Source organism: Loxodonta africana, chromosome 14, assembly GCF_030014295.1.
Source record: "Loxodonta africana isolate mLoxAfr1 chromosome 14, mLoxAfr1.hap2, whole genome shotgun sequence".
Classification (NCBI taxonomy): Eukaryota; Metazoa; Chordata; class Mammalia; order Proboscidea; family Elephantidae; genus Loxodonta; species Loxodonta africana.
Genome location: NC_087355.1, coordinates 53749498 through 53766089, shown reverse-complemented (window position 1 = coordinate 53766089; position 16592 = coordinate 53749498). Strand labels below are relative to the sequence as shown.

Genomic DNA, 16592 nt, shown 5'->3' with positions numbered 1-16592 from the left:
TTGAATGGGAACCAAATCTGCTGTGTAAACTCTCACCAAAAACACAATAAAACATTATTAAAAAAAAAAAAACTTAATAATAACAGGCAGACCTCTCTCCTCATCTACCTACTTCTCCCTTCCTCCTGCTAATTTTCTCTCTTTTCTGACCACAGCCTTAGGATCAAAGGTCCCGCCACCCTGCTGGCTGCCTACCCGTATCTGTTCTCCCCTTTTTTTCCTTTGGCAAAAGAACCCTGATACTTTTAGGGCACCATGTTTCCAGCTAAAAATCTTGATTTCCCAGAGTTCCTTATAGCCAGGGGTAGCCACGTAGCACACTTCTGGATAGTGAGACCAAAGCAAAGTCGGCTGGGTTCTGAGAAAGCTATTGCTTTACAAATAAACAGGGAACAGGCTCAGGCACTCTATTCCTTTCTGCCCTTCCCCCTCCTCCCTATTGGAAATAAGATGACACGACATCTTGCAACCACAGGGATGAAACCCACACACTGAGGATGGCAAAGCAATCAACTAAAAGGAGCCCCAGTTCTTGATAGCATCCTGAGCAGCACACCTATCCAAGTCTAAACTTCTTAAGTGCAAAACATAAACTCTCTACATGCGAAGCCACGGTTCATATGATTTCTGGTCCATGTAGCCAAACCAATTCCTAACTGACAGAAAAGGTGAAGAGGGCTCCATTCGTTCAACAACCATTCCCTGCGTGCCTACTCTGTGCCAGGCACTGTGCTAAGCAATGGGTCTACAATAGTGAGCGAGGCACTCAAGGCCCTAGACTCCATGGAGTGAGGTAATTAAGAAGTAATAGATTCACAAAACAGTGGGAGACTGTACTGTCAGGAAGGAAATAACCAGTCAGTAACTAGGGTAGGGAGTCACTCCCTAGGTGGTGCAAAGAGCTAACATACTCAGCTGCTAATGGAAAAGGTGGAGGTTCAAGCTTGCCCAATCCTCTTCTGAAAAATCAGCCACTGAAACCCCTATGGAGCACAGTTCTACTCTGACACACATGGGGTTGCCCTGAGTCAGAGTTGACTCGGCTGCAACTGGGTTTAACTGGGGAAAGCTGATCTCTCTGAGGAGATGATGTCTGAACTGACAGCTGAAGGGTGAGGTGGAGTCTATATGTAAAGGAGATGGTGGGGAGAAGCACATTCCAGCAAGTGTAAAGTCTGGGTTGCAGATTAAGTTTGGAGTATTCAAAGGACAGACAGGAATCCAGTGTGATCAGAACACTCTTAATGAGAGAAAGAACAGTGTAAACAAAGCTGAAGAAGCAGACAGGGACTGAGTCCTGTGTAACGTAGACCCTTGTAGGCCATGGGAAGGGGCTGAGATTTTATTTCCCGTAAATTGAGAAGCTATCAGAGGGTACTAAAGGGGAGAATGGCAGAACCTGGGATATGTTTGTAAAAATTACTTTCCCTGTGACATGAAGAATTAATTGTCAAGGGCAACAATGGAAACAGGCTATTACAGAGATTCACTGTTAAAAGATAACAGTGGCCTGGATTTGGGTAGGGCCAATGGAGATGAAAAGTAGACCTTCATCCAAACGGAACTGCCTTTGTTGTCCTTGTAGATGATTATAACAAAGAACAAGTTCATCAGTGCACTTAGAATCCAGACAGGACAATTGGAAGAAGATGACTAAAGATGTTAGAAAAACTCTGAAGTAGCAGGAAAGACATATGGGAGGTAATTTGAGGGAAAGATGGAAGAATTCACAGTAAGTCTTTGATTCTTCTCAGTATTCAGAGGGAAAGAGTGGGACAGTATGGGAAGCTATTTTATATAGGACTGTAATAGCATATTAATAAGAAATGGATAGAATTGCCAAGAGATTGTGAAGATGGAGATTCTAGAGTATGAATTTCTCTTGGGCACAATTACCAGCACTTAACACTTTTTCCAGCAATGCCAGGCAGCTTGGACACACGGATGGAAGAAGCAGAGGGGAAGGTGACCCAGTGTTTGAGACTGGCATTGTAAGCCCAGGGCAAGATGGAGGAGGTGAGTGAACTTTGGTGGCAGGGTAGACAGTACTGAAATGCTAGACCCTTCGTATTTGTGGGAGAAGCTTGGGTGGCACAAGTGGTTTGCAATCAGCTACTAACCTAAAGTTTGGTGGTTCGAAACCACTCAGCAGGTCCATGGAAGAAAGGCTTGAAGAACTGCTTCCATAAAAATTACAGCCTAGAAACCCCTATGGAGTAGTTCTACTCAACAGCAATGGGCTTGGGGATTTTATTTTATTTTTTTGGTTTTCATATTTTTTGTTGTTGTTGTCAGGTGCCATCGAGTCAGTTCCAATTCATACTGACCCTATGCACAACAGAACGAAACACTGCCCAGTCCTGAGCCATCCTTACAATCGTCGTTATGCTTGAGCTCATTGTTGCAGCCACTGTGTCAATCCATCTCGTTGAGGGTCTTCCTCTTTTCTGCTGACCCTGTACTCTGCCAAGCATGATGTCCTTCTCCAGGGACTCATCCCTCCTGACAACATGACCAAAGTAGTTAAGACACAGTCTTGCCATCCTTGCTTCTAAGGAGCATTCTGGTTGTACTTCTTCTAAGACAGATTTGTTCGTTCTTTTGGCAGTCTATGGTATATTCAATATTCTTCTCCAACACCACAATTCAAAGGCATCAATTCTTCTTCAGTCTTTCTTATTCATTGTCCAGCTTTCACATGCATATGATGCGATTGAAAATACCATGGCTTGGGTCAGGCACACCTTAGACTTCAAGGTAACATCTTTGCTCTTCAAAACTTTAAAGAGGTCGTTTGCAGCAGACTTACTGAATGCAACGAGTCTTTTGATTTCTTGCCTGCTGCTTCCATGGGTGTTGATTGTGGATCCAAGTAAAATGAAATCCTTGACAACTTCAATCTTTCCTCCATTTATCATGATGTTGCTCATTGGTCCAGTTGTGAGGATTTTTGTTTTCTTTATGTTGAGATACAATCCATACTGAAGGCTGTGGTCTTTGATCTTCATTAGTAAGTGCTTCAAGTCCTCTTCACTTTCAGCAAGCAAGGTTGTGTCATCTGCATAATGTAGGTTGTCAATGAGTCTTCTTCCAATTCTGATGCCCCGTTCTTCTTCATATAGTCCAGCTTCTTGGATTATTTGCTCAGCATACAGATTGAACAGGTATGGTGAAAGAATACAACCCTGACGCACACATTTCCTGACTTTAAACCAATCAATATCCCCTTTTTCTGTCAGAACACCTGCCTCTTGACCTATGTAAAGGCTCCTCAAGAGCACAATTAAGTGTTCTGGAATTCCCATTCTTCGCAATGTTATCCATAATTTGTTATGATCCACACAGTCAAATGCGTTTGCGTAGTCAATAAAACACAGGTAAACATCCTTCTGGTATTCTCTGCTTTCAGCCAGGATCCATCTGACATCAGCAATGATAACCCTGGTTCCACGTCCTCTTCTGAAACCGGCCTGAATTTCTGGCAGTTCCCTGTCAATATACTGCTGCAGCTGTTTTTGAATGATCTTCAGCAAAATTTTGCTTGCGTGTGATATTAATAATATTGTTCTATAATTTCCACATCCGGTTGATCACCTTTCTTGGGAATAGGCATAAATATGGATCTCTTCCAGTCGGTTGGCCAGGAAGCTGTCTTCCATATTTCTTTGCATAGACGAGTGAGCACCTCCAGTGCTGCATCTGTTTGTTGAAACATCTCAATTGATAGTCCATCAATTCTTGGAGCCTTGTCTTTTGCCAATGCCTTCAGAGCAGTTTGGACTTCTTCCTTCAGTATCATCCGTTCCTGATCATATGCCACCTCTTGAAATGGTTGAACATTGACTAATTCTTTTTGCTATAATGACTCTCTGTATTCGTCCCATCTTCTTTTGATGCTTCCTGCGTTGTTTGATATTTTCCCCATAGAATCCTTCACTATTGCAACTCGAGGCTTGAATTTTTTTTCAGTTCTTTCAGCTTGAGAAATGCTGAGTGTGTTCTTCTTCCCTTTTGGTTTTCCATCTCCAGCTCTTTGCATGTGTCATTATAATACTTTACTTTGTCTTCTCGAGATGCCCTTTGAAATCTTCTGTTCAGTTCTTTTACCTCATCAATTCTTCCTTTTGCTTTAGCTGCTCGACATTCAAGAACAAGTTTCAGAGTCTCCTCTGACATCCATCTTAGTCTTTTCTGTCTTTTCAATGACCTCTTCCTTTCTTCATGTATGATGTCCTTGATGTCATTCCACAACTCGTCTGGTCTTCGGTTACTAGCATTCAATATGTCAAATCTATTCTTCAGATGGTTTCTAAATTCAGGTCAGATATACTCAAAGTCATATTTTGGCTCTGTGGACTTGCTCTGATTTTCTTCAGTTTCAGCTTGAACTTGCATATGAGCAATTGATGGTCTGTTCCACAGTCGGCCCCTGGCCTTGTTCTGACTGATGATATTGAGCTTTTCCATTGTCTCTTTCCACAGATGTAGTCAATTTGATTTCTGTGTGTCCCATCTGGCGAGGTCCATGTGTATAAAAAAAAAAAGTGTATAGTCACTGTTTATGTTGGTGAAAGAAGGTATTTGCAATGAAGAAGTCATTGGTCTTGCAAAATTCTATCATTCGATCTCTGGCATTGTTTCTATCACCAAGGCCATATTTTCCAACTGATCCTTCTTCTTTGTTTCCAACTTTCGCATTCCAATCACCAGTAATTATCAGTGCATCTTGATTGCATGTTCGATCAATTTCAGCATGCAGCAGCTGATAAAAACCTTCTATTTCTTCATCTGTGGCCCTAGTGGTTGGTGCGTAAATTTGAATCATAGTCGTATTAACTGGTCTTCCTTGTAGGCATATGGATATTATCCTATCACAACAGCATTGTACTTCAGGATAGATCTTGAAAGTTATTTTTTACAATGAATGCAACACCATTCCTCTTCAAGTTGTCATTCCCAGCATAGTAGACTATATGATTGTCCGATTCAAAATGGCCAGTACCAGTCCATTTCAGCTCACTAACGCCTAGGATATCGATGTTTATGCGTTCCATTTCATTTTTGACGATTTCTAATTTTCCTAGATTCATACTTGGTACGTTCCAGGTTCCAATTATTAATGGATGTTTGCAGCTGTTTCTTCTCATTTGGAGTCATGCCACATCAGCAAATGAAGGTCCTGAAAGCTTTACTCCAACCACGTCATTAAGGTTGACTCTACTTTGAGGAGGCAGCTCTTCCCCAGTCATCTTTTGAGTGCCTTCCAACCTGGGGGCTCATCTCCCAGCACTATATCAGACAATGTTCTGCTGCTATTCATAAGGTTTTCACTGGCTAATACTTTTCAGAAGTAGACTGCTGGGTCCTTCTTCCTAGTCTGTCTTAGTCTGGAAGCTCAGCTGAAACCTGTCCTCCATGGGTGACCCTGCTGAGATCAGATTAATTCTACAACAATTCCCATCCTACACATGTGGAAACTGAAACCCTGAAAAGCTAAGAAACTTGCTCAAGGTCACACAGATGGCAGATGCCTGGTGTTAAAGTCTAATTCCTTAACCACTGAGCTGTATTGCCTCCAAACAAAGTAACCAGTAAGGTGATGGATAAAGACAGCAGAAAGGGGTCCAGGAACTCGAGGTCATGATGAATGTAAAAAGCTGGCTGCCTGGGGACAGGAAATATCTGAAGTCATAAAGAGTGAGACCAGATCTGGTAAGGTGGTCCTGTAGGTGTGGCCATGTCAGAGGGCAATACAATGGCTTGGATCGTCTCCAGATCAAAAGACTCTGTTTTGGATTTCCAGCCAAAGGGCATCTGGCTAGCAGCTGGCAACTCAGTCTTTCCCAAGTGCCCACTAAAATACCTATAAAGACATAGTAAAAGACCAAGACTCACAGTAGCACCAAAAACAAAGACTAATATACAACCTAATCCCAGAATCTAGGAGAAATTGGTACCATTAGTAAAGCAGATAGTGCTAGATTGAGAAAAATCTACCCAGGCTCTTGGCTTTGTTCATGACACAGAAGCCACATGGCAAGATATAGGCAGACAATCCATACCTATCCCATCTAACACAGAGATCCAGAGCTGGAAGTGTATGAAGCTGTGCCAACTGGAACACTGGGCAGCCAACACACCTGACCTCTGGGCATCTGGGACTGAGACAGAGAGCTGGTCCCAACACACACATACACACCCCATACACACAGGGAGAGGTCATGTCGCTACATCCATAAAGAGACAGTAAATCCCGGAAAAACAGTTGGGCAGAATATAAAACAGCATGCTCAGCATGAACCCATTGGGGAGGGGGGACGATTACATCTAGTAGAGTCAGAATATGCATTTACCTGGTAGTACTTGTTGACCCCAGGCTCACAACAACCCAATGCACAACAGAAGGAAAGGCTGCCTGGTCCTGCATTATACCCACGATCATTTGGGGATCACACTGTTTTGACTCATAGGGTTTTCACTGGCTGATTTTCAGAAGCAGACCACCAGTACTTCCTTCCTGGTCTGTATTCATCTGGAAGTCCCACTGAAGCCTGTCTGGTATCACAGCAGCACACAAGTCTCCACTGAGAAACTGTCAGTGTTTGCACATGAGGCGCATTGGTTGGGAATTGAACCCAGGACTCCTGCATAGAAGGTGAGAATTCTATCACTGAACAATCACTGCCCTCTGGTATTTAATCTACCTGAATTCAACTACATTTTCTTAGTACTGAATGAAAAAAAAAAAAAAAGGAAAAGATCCTTTCATTTATCCATGGCCTTTACTCCTTTGCTCTTCCTCCATTCAAACCGGACAGTTAAGAGCTCTTTTGCTAACCAAGAGGTTGGCGGTTCAAACCCATCTAGCAGCTCCAAGAGAGAATCTGCTCCTGTGAAGATTACAGCCTAGAAAACCATATAGGGCAGTTCTACTTAGTCACATGGGGTCACTATGAGTCAAAATCGACTTGATGGCACCTAACAACAACAACTCCAAATATTTTCCTAAAAGTAGAAAAACAAAAAATATTTTTAATTGGCCTTTGAGCTTCCAAGGAATTTGAGGGATTTTTCCCATAGCCCTAACATTTGGACATCACAACAACAAGCCAAACCAGTTGCCATTCAGTCAATTCCCCATGTGTGTCAGAGGAGAACTGCGCTCTATAGGGTTTTCAATGATTGTGATTTTCAGAAGCAGATCACCAAGGTTTTCTTCCAAGGTGCCTCTGGGTAGATATGAACCACCAACCTTTTGGTTAGCAGCCTAGTACTTAACCATTTGCATCACCCAGGGACTCCTCCCTTAAATATAACCCCCACAAAAGACGAAACCTGCACTGTATATAAAGGGCCTGAAGAGTGAGACCTAAATGTTGGCAGAAGCATTATTTTCCTCTGTGTGTTTTTCTATATTTTCTAATTTTTTTTTTTCCTGTGAGGAACATGCATTGTATTTGAACCCAGAAAAAAAAATTTTTTTCTGCCCAAAGACTTCTCATCTTTAACGAGCTCACCAGGTGATTTGGATGCAAGTGATTTTCTGAATACCCACTATAGCACTGCTCTAGAGAGACAGGGGCAGGCCACTTAGCATAGGCAGGAGGCAGCACCAGCGCCCCCAGGCTGCAGGTATCCTATCCTCAAGGACTTGAGTCTTCAGCATTGTTAATGTTGGCAGGAGGCTCCCATTCCAAGTGGTTAACACTTTCAAACAAGCCAAAGGCAGATGGGATGGGGAGGCTACTAAATTTGTGCTTAACAGTTACAGGAAGATGGACACTTCCCTGGATTTAGAAGCAAGAACTTGAATTCTGATCCAGACTCTTCTATTGCCTAGATGTGTGACCTTGTTCTTTTAATCTCGCTGAGCCTCAGTTTCCTCATCTGGCAAGTGGTGATGACAATGGAAATTTATGAGGTCACTAAGAGGGTTATATGAGCTAATAATAAAAAAAAAAGGTCACACATACAAATAAATGCTTGATAAATGCTATATTTGAACCTAAATGGCAAGCAAATAGACCCACCCTCAGAAGGAAGTGTGAGGAAGTGGCAATGGAAATCCTCTATTTCCAGATGTTCACAGTATTTGTGCTCATAAAACTCACTCTAAAAGAGATTTATCCCCAGAGAGGAAGGGATGGCTAGGGCATGGGGGAAGGGGAGGGTAGCATGTGAGGAGGTGAATGCTGCTGGTTGCCAAGCTAGAAAGGGCTAGATTACAGTCTGAGTCAGGGTAAACCCATCCAGTCTGCTCTACAGATGGAAGCTACAGGGACATTCAGACTGTCCAGAGAACCTCTGTAGGAATCCTGACCAGGACTGGATTTTGTAATAGGAAGCCAAGTAGTCTGCTGGGAGCAGCTAGCAGCTCAGGGTCTGACCCCAAAAGGCTCCAAGAATGAATGCCCAGGCACCAACAGCCAAAGAACAACAGGTTCAGATGCCCAACTTCACTAAAGGGTAGAACAACCTTAGCAACAGCAAGGTGTGTGCCATGGGCCACAGATCCCAGGGCGAAGGCAGAACCTCCAGAGGCCCGAGCCTGAGAGATTGATGAGCACAGGATAAGCTAGAAAAAGACCGCTTGCCAGACCGAGAGGAGGCTGTCTTCTTCCCACTGCGGTCCATGCCTGAAAAAAAAAATACAGGAAGTGATTCTGGAATGCATTCATGATCTTACCACACTTAGTAGTGGAGCCACCCTAAATCCATCTCAGGTTAAAGTCAGAATAGCTTTATCTAGAGTCCAATGGCCTGGTTTTTAAGACCAAAGCACCTAAGATGAGACTCAAAAAAGAGGTAACAAGAAAGACTAAGCCTTATTTTCATATCTACATCAGTCATCCATTCATTCATTCATTTTTGGAAGCACTGAACAAATGTACGGTAGATGCTAGGCATGGAAATGTCAGTAATGAGATCCCCAAACCAGAGGAGCTCACAGGCTCACTGGAGAGACAGAGGCATGAATAAGCCCTAGCAATACAGTGTGATCCATGGTATCACAGGGATAAATCTCATTGGTAGAACCTGATACCTCTGCCCAGGAGACAAGGACCATGGCAACGCTAAGACTTCCTAAACCTTCATAACTTGCCTAAGTTTGCTACCACCTGTTTCTGGGTAGTGATTTTTGCAATATGATTCTTACAACAAAAAAATTTCTGTTTGAGAAAGAGGTACTGGAGAGGTGGGGATGCTGTCTTACTATGTAACTGACCAGGGAGACAAGAACTGGAAATGGATGAGGAGATGGAAACAATTTTGTTGAAGAAAGAAAACAGCATCTCTGTGGCCTGCAGGAAGACAAAAGTGGACGCAGAAAAGCTTGAGGAGATTCCTTCATTAAGAGAGATCACTTGAAGCCACAGTATTAGGCACAGGGATACAACAGTGAACAAAAGACCTGACCTTACAGAGCTTGTCATCCTCGAGGGGGACAGACATTAGTCACTAATTATTTAGAGTACACCAATGTTCACTGCAGCACTTCCACAAAAGTCAAAACATGGAAACAACCAAAATGCCCATCAACAGGTGAACAGGTAAACAAAGCGTGGTATACACATACAGTGAAACGTTATTATTCAGCCATAAAGAGAAACGAAGTCCTGGTGTATGCCATAACATGCATGAACTTTGAAAACATTATGCTGAGGAAAAGATGTCAGTTGCAAAAAGACAAATACTAAATGATCTCACTTATATGAACTAAGCAAATGTATAGAAACCAAAAATTATTACTGCTTATCAGTAGTAAGAGGGAGAGGGGAAAGGGGTGTTTTTGATTAGGGAACATTGAGTTTATGCTAACAGTAGTGGAATAATTTGGAAGGGGATAGTGAGACTTGTACATCTTGAAGAATTTAATCAATGTCATTGAATTCTACATGTAGAAATTGTTATAAATAAATAAAATAGAAAAGTATAATTATTTGGAAATCTAACCACAAGTGGTAACTGGTATATGGAGGGAGATAGGAGGGTAGACTGAGGGAATGGTTAAGTGGCAGAAGTCCAGGCGGGTTCTCCATGGGTACTCTCAGGGGAAGTAATCAGGGCAACAGGATGCCTTCCTTCACCTCTCCCAGCTGTAAGGGCCTGCAGGACCAGTCCTCTCCCTTCTCTGGGCAAATGCAGAGGTCTGTACACACACTAGGGGAGCCCTGGTGGTGCAGTGGTTAAGAGCTCGGCTGCTAACCAAAAGGTCAGCAGTTGGAATCTACTAGCTGCTCCTTGGAAACCCTATGGGGCTGTTCTACCCTGTCCTACAGGGTTGCTAAGAGTCAGAATTGACTTGATGGCAACGGGTTTTGGTTTTATGGGTACACACCACACTGTCACTTCCTCAGAGCCCCCGCTCTCACACTCCCCAGGCAGAATAAACTGCTTGGTCCTCTGCACTCCTACAGCACATTCCCTCATGCTATTCCAACATGTTCCATACTACCTGAGGTGTGTCCACTTTTATGTCTGTCTTCCTTATATTAACTTCTTGAGGCCAAGCAACATCTCTCACTCATATTTGTACTAAATGTGTGTTGAAGGAACAAAAGAGCAAATTAATGTCTTGTATCTTTAAAAAAAAAAAAATTTTTTTTTTTTTAATCTTTAGTCTGTCAACATAGGGAAATAAAGGCCAAGAATACTGTCTCCATTGCACTATCAAAATAAATCAATGTCAGCAACTTTAAACATTGAGCTGAAACCAAAAAGATGAATTTAAACAGGAATAAATGCAAAATCCCAAATCTGAGTTACTAAGATCAATAGTATGAGTGCAGGACTCACGGGGAAAAATTATTCATTCATTCATAAGATCTGACTTAGACTGAGTCCCATCAACTCTAAAACTAAAAATCCTATAGTTGATCTCTAATTATTCAGGAAGGCAGTATTTAAGAGCATGGGCTTTGGAATCAGACAGAGCTGGGTTCCAGTCCTGGCTCTGCCTTAATAACTGTGTGAACTGGAAAAAGTTACTCAGACTCTCTAGGTCTCGTTTCCTCACTTGTAAAGGGGGATGGTAAGAGTTTCTACCTCATTTGTGCTTAGTACTGGGCCCTTGGTAAATAAATGTTAGCTAATGGTAACATCAAGTGTTCTTCAGTTCATTTGACCATCCTTCAATTTATTTAGGTAAATCATTTTGCTGTGAGTCTCTAAGTCTGCAAGTTTCTGTATACTGGAGCAATTGTTACAGCAATTTAAAACTAAAAACTGGAAGTATTCTAGAAAAATTTTAAATGTTTTATTCCCTAAAGAAATTAGGAAAAAAAATCTAACAGTACAGATGGGGATATTTAAGGATGTAATTTAAGGAACTTGTGATTAAAACTAGATGAGGCTAGGAAGTTATTAATGTATGGAATGGCAGAGCTAGGCTGAGTCATGGTGACCTCAGCCTATTTCTCCTTAGGAGACCCCTCTTAGACAACAGAAGTAAAAATCAATCCAGCAAACTGATTTTATGAGGACTACATCATACCAGACCAATTTAATTTCCTTCTGTGACACAGAGACAGGCTTCAGTGACACAGGGAAGCAATGGATATCAGATATGGTGGCTTCAGTTAAGTCTTCAATTCCAAACCACGGAATAGTCTAATCTAAAAAACTTAACTGAACTGTGATGGCCAGTAGAGATGATCTCCAAAAAGCAAAAACCAGAGGCTCAGTATCACTTAGGGAGTGAGGAGGAGGCAAGAAGCTTTCCTTTGTGGGATGGCAAAAATATGCTCCCAACGGCGAAACAAAGAATCCATCCAACAAACATTTATTGAACACCTGTCATATGACAGGCCCTCAGTCTGGACAGGACTAAGAGAAACTGAAGTGAGACTTAAAGGCAGATATGCTTAAATGGGGAGAGCCCTGGCAGCGCAGTTAAGCACTGGACTGCTAACCGGAAGGAAGGCTGGCAGTTCCACCTCTCCAGCCCCTCCTGAGGAGAGACTAGCAGTCAGCTTCCATAAAGATTACAGCCTTAGAGGCCCTGTGGGGCAGGTCTACTCTGTTCTACGGGTCACTACGAGTTGGAATCAATTCCATGGCCGTGAGTATGTTTAAATGGGGGGTTTTTGGTATACGTGGTTGTGGAATTGAGGTGGGGTGGGGAGAGAGCTTTGAATGGGATTCCATTCAAAGAAATGGAATCTTTGGGCTGGGCCAGGTGTTTCAATGAAGTGGGTAAAGGTGGAGAGAAATTTTTTTAGAGAAACTATGGGATCAGAAAGGCACTTAGGAGGACCTAGGTTAAACAGATTCAAGTGAGAAAACTTCAACAGCAAGAACTGGAAGGAAGAGAAAGACGGAGGGAATCTAGGAAGAGCTGACAGGATTGAAGACCAAGTTCAAGCCAAGGGGAGGTTTAGGAAGGGCACCTATTCACTCAGAAAACCTTCATTAAATCCCAACCAAGTGTCCCACGCGTGTTAAACACAGAAGATATGCAGGTGAATTAGACCCACCCCCTGCCCTCGAAGTTTCTGAGGCTGAGGTGGCCAGGAGAAAAATGACATCAATTAGACACTAAAGAATGATCAAGGGCCCAGAAAGAAAGGACTTCTGAAGCCTGAGGAGTTGGGGGTATGTAAGGGTTCTGAAGTGGTTGAGGGATTGTCCATCCCTGGGCAATTTAACTGAGACTTCATTTGCCTTGGGTAGATGACCTCCAGAGAACTCTTCCAGCTCTAGAATTCAAGCGATGAAACCATTTTTGTTGATCTTGAATACTGGATTCTCCTGTATCTCCTCCATTTGCTCCTTCCCCCTTCCCCCCACCCCCCACCAGAAAAGGATTGGTGTTAAAAAAAAAAAAAGTCATTCTGGCTTCTTATCACAATATGGACTCGGTAATGGTAGGCCAATAGCTGCTCCCCAGCAGCCTGAGACAGAACTCACTGGTGGAACATTGGCAGAGGGAGAAGGGAGTAGAAGAGAATAAAGAGTCTGACTAATATCCCTGGGTATCTGAAATCCAAGAGATTTATAGCTTACTTGGATGACCCATTCTGACTAAAGATGACCAATTCTCAGCCTGAAAAACCCACAGGGATCAAAACACTCTTCCAAGGTCCCTTGAGAATGCCAAGGGAAGCCTTGCTTCAGTCTTGAGGTTCAGAAATGTCTCCCTCCCCCAAGGCTAATGGAAATTTCTACAGGATTGGAAGAATCCTGCCCATGAGAGTTTTGCCAATTTTCAGGTACTGCCCTGGGACTGAAGCCTGGATGACGCCGGTGTCCCAAATCACCTGCGTGGCAGAGCTGTCCCATGTTTGGCAGGGTACTATGAATAAGAGCTCTTGTCCCAGGCCCCATCTGTTGCAGGAACAGAACTCATGATGTATGGGATATGACTCAGGATGGCAGAGTAATAAACAAGCATTGGAAAAGATTTGGGGATCATATATGCATATATTTAAAATCAGTTGCCACCGAGTAGATCCTAAACTCATGGTGATCCCATGTGTGTCAAAGTAGAACTGTGCTCCATAGGGTTTTCAATGGCTGATTTTTCAGAAGTAGATTGCCAGGCCTTTCTTCTGAGGTGATTCTGCATGGACGTGCACCTCCAACCTTCAGCTAGCAGTCAAGTGCATTAACCGTTTGCATCACCCAGGGACTCCTTGTATATATTTAGCCAGTCCATAATGACTCTCTCACACACACCTACACACACACACACACACACACACAGTCACCATGGCAACCACTCCCTAAAGCTGTACTTGATGTTCTTTTTTTCACACTAGATCTGTTTAGCTTACTTCCCTGGAGTGCAGTTTTGGCCTTTGACTGCTGAGCAGTACCATGCCTGCTGGGGAGATGCTGCCACACCTAACATTCACCAGTTCCCTTTAGAAGGCTCATGTCTTAACCTTATTCTGACACTGGATCCAGCCAATGCGTCATTTGGAAATTTGATGACTGTCACTGTGAGTCGGGAAAATTAGAGACAAATAGAGGATTATGTCCTGCACAGCTTTCACTGACAGTTCTCATTAAAACTTCAGTCACAAAATTCATGTGAAAAGCTTTGGTCCTAACAGATGGACAGGACAGTTTTCAAGATTAAGGTGACATCTCTTATTTAGGAGGCATGGATTTAGGACTGCTTATCTTTTAAAAGTAGTTCACATTTCTTTCTTCCTCCTTATAATATACACTATGCTTCAAATTGGCCTTATTTCATATTTCGTATTAGATTTCATGACTCAGAATGAAGGGAAAACAGTTAAAATATTCTTATCCAAATATTAATCTGACTTTTGACAATATCTATGTAATAAGCAGTTACTATTTTTTTTTAAGCAGTAAGATTTTTTTCCTGTCAATGTCACAACATGTTTATGATTAAATGTCAGTCTATAACATGCAGTCTATTTTCATCTCTACCCTACAATTATTAGCATATATAAATATATATATTTTTTAATACTCTGATTTTGGCTGGAGCAGAAAATTCTTTGCATATCCTTTTATCTCTGCTAGACTTTTTTTTTTTTTTAGACTGGGATTGGCCTAGGAAAGAGGATTTCACTTCCAGCCATAGTCCAGTTTTATGTCCTTTCTCATATAAAACATTGAGGTCCCATGGGGTGGGAAGAGGAAGTTCTTACCATAAAACAACTGCTTGAAAAGTACGGTTAAGTGCAGAACTAGTGATGGGAAGGGTGAGCATTCATTTTGCCCTGCACTTGGGAAGGGTGAGCATTCATTTTGCCCTGCACTAGGAGTCTGGTTTTCGTAGCCCTCGAGGGGCTCCTTCCCAAAAGGGAGAAAAGGCAAAACGACAACGATGACTCCACCCAGGGAATCACCATCAGTCGCCTTGACTGTATGTTGAAGGCAGAGCTGCCAGGTGGCCAGTGGATGGAGAACTAACCTGGCTGGGTATGCAGGTAGACAGAGCAGGAGATGGGAAATGGACCACAGTAGGACAGTGGCGACCCTGGAAAGTCGGAGGCTTAGAGTGGGCTGAGGATGGCCGGGGCGGGGGGGGGGGGGGAGGTGGCGGGGGTTAGGTGCGCCTGCGAGGTGGGCTGTGTTCCCACCTCATCCATCCCCCGGCCAATGAAAGTGCAAGGCGGAGGGAAAGAAGAATTGGGCTTCCCCGAAAATCAAGGGTTTCGCTCTCCTTGTGTAAGGGGCTCTCGCTGACCACGAACCTCTCTCTCCCCCGCCCCCCACCCCCCGCGGAATTCTCCGGGGAGACTGCGCTGCGCGCTGCTTCTGCAGGCACCAGCCCTCCGGGTTCTCACTCCCCTGACCCCGGCCTCGCCGGCTCCGGGAGAGCGCGGCCAGGCGGGGTCCGAAGAGCAGGGCCACTCACCCGCGTGCAGGCCGCCCGCCTCGGGGCCGCTGTCCGGGGCGGCGGCGCTGGGCAGTGCGTCAGAGTCGGTGTAGGTGAGCCAGGTGGACTCCGTCTCCCGGGTCCAGCTCTCGTAGTAGCGGGGCTCGATGGCATCGGCCCGGCTCCCACCGCAGCCCATCCTCCTGCGCTACGGGCGCGCCCGGCGGCCGCTCGGCTGGCGACTCCGCGCAGCTCAGCCCCGGCAGCGCAGCCCGGGTCCGCGGGGAGGCGCCGGCGGCGGCATCGCGTCCCCGCGCCCGCCTGCCTGCCCGCCCGCGCTGCAGCCAGGCGCCGAGCTCCGGCACTCGCCGCCCCCTGCGCCGCGCCCTCTCCCCGCCCGCCACTCCTCTCTGCCCGCGAAGGCCCTCCCCTTCCCCACCTCTCTCTCCTCACAGCCCCCCGCCCCCGCCTCGAGTCCCCCGCTCTCCCGCACCCTCCGTCCTTGCGCCACAGCCTACCAGGGCGCAGGACCAGCGGACCCAGGGTGGGAGGAGAGCTAGGAGGTCCCTCAGGGGCTCAGCTTCGCCCGCCATGGTTACCTGTCCAGCCTCTCGCCTATCCAGCCACCCACCAACCTACTCAACCACCCATCCATACTAACACCCACCCTTGGGGAGAACTGAAGCATTTAGAAGGGACCCCAAGTTTTCTGGTCACTTGTTCGGAAAGTCATGGAGCCGGGACAAATGGGAAAGAAAATGCTACTACTAAGGCAGAATTAAGGAACAGTCAGACGCCTGCACCTTCTTAGCTTGTTCGGGGAGTAGGGCGTAGGGCCTATGATTTGAGAGTTCTGGGCTAGACGCTTTGACTCTAACACCTCTTCAAGTCCTGTGACTCCATCATCTTCCGAACTTTGTTCTCAAGAAAGCAAAAGAGGACCAGGAATCTCATGGGATCCAGGACACCCTCTCTGGATGGAGCTGGGAGGCCTGGTTGGCTCTCCCCCTTCAAGGCCAGCACTACCTTGACTTTGCAGGATTCCTGGGAGAGGGAGTGGCAGGGGGTTTGCGCCATGGTCTAGCTGTCAGCCTTTCGTTCTACTTAGGCGAGCCATTGAGTGTTACCTGTTGCAAAGAAAGCCGGAGGAAAACACCCTTAAAGAGAGGGCTAGGAAAACAGAAAGGGTAGAAGAATAAATCCTTAATGGCCAGGCTCTGCTAGAATAGAATATGCTATAGAATAAGTAAGTATTATACTCATTCATTTAACATATATTAATTGAAATATC

General features: G+C 44.6%; 1 protein-coding gene across 1 annotated transcript in view; it reads right to left on the bottom strand.

Moving 5' to 3' along the window:
- Window positions 1-15529, bottom strand: part of BAALC (BAALC binder of MAP3K1 and KLF4) — an 89444-nt gene extending 73915 nt beyond the window's left edge. The window contains exon 1 of the mRNA XM_003408426.4: window positions 15341-15529. Within this exon, the coding sequence (XP_003408474.2) occupies window positions 15341-15500 (160 nt within the window). The 5' untranslated portion in view covers window positions 15501-15529. The remainder of the gene's footprint in view (window positions 1-15340) is intronic.
- Window positions 15530-16592: the final 1063 nt, after the last annotated feature.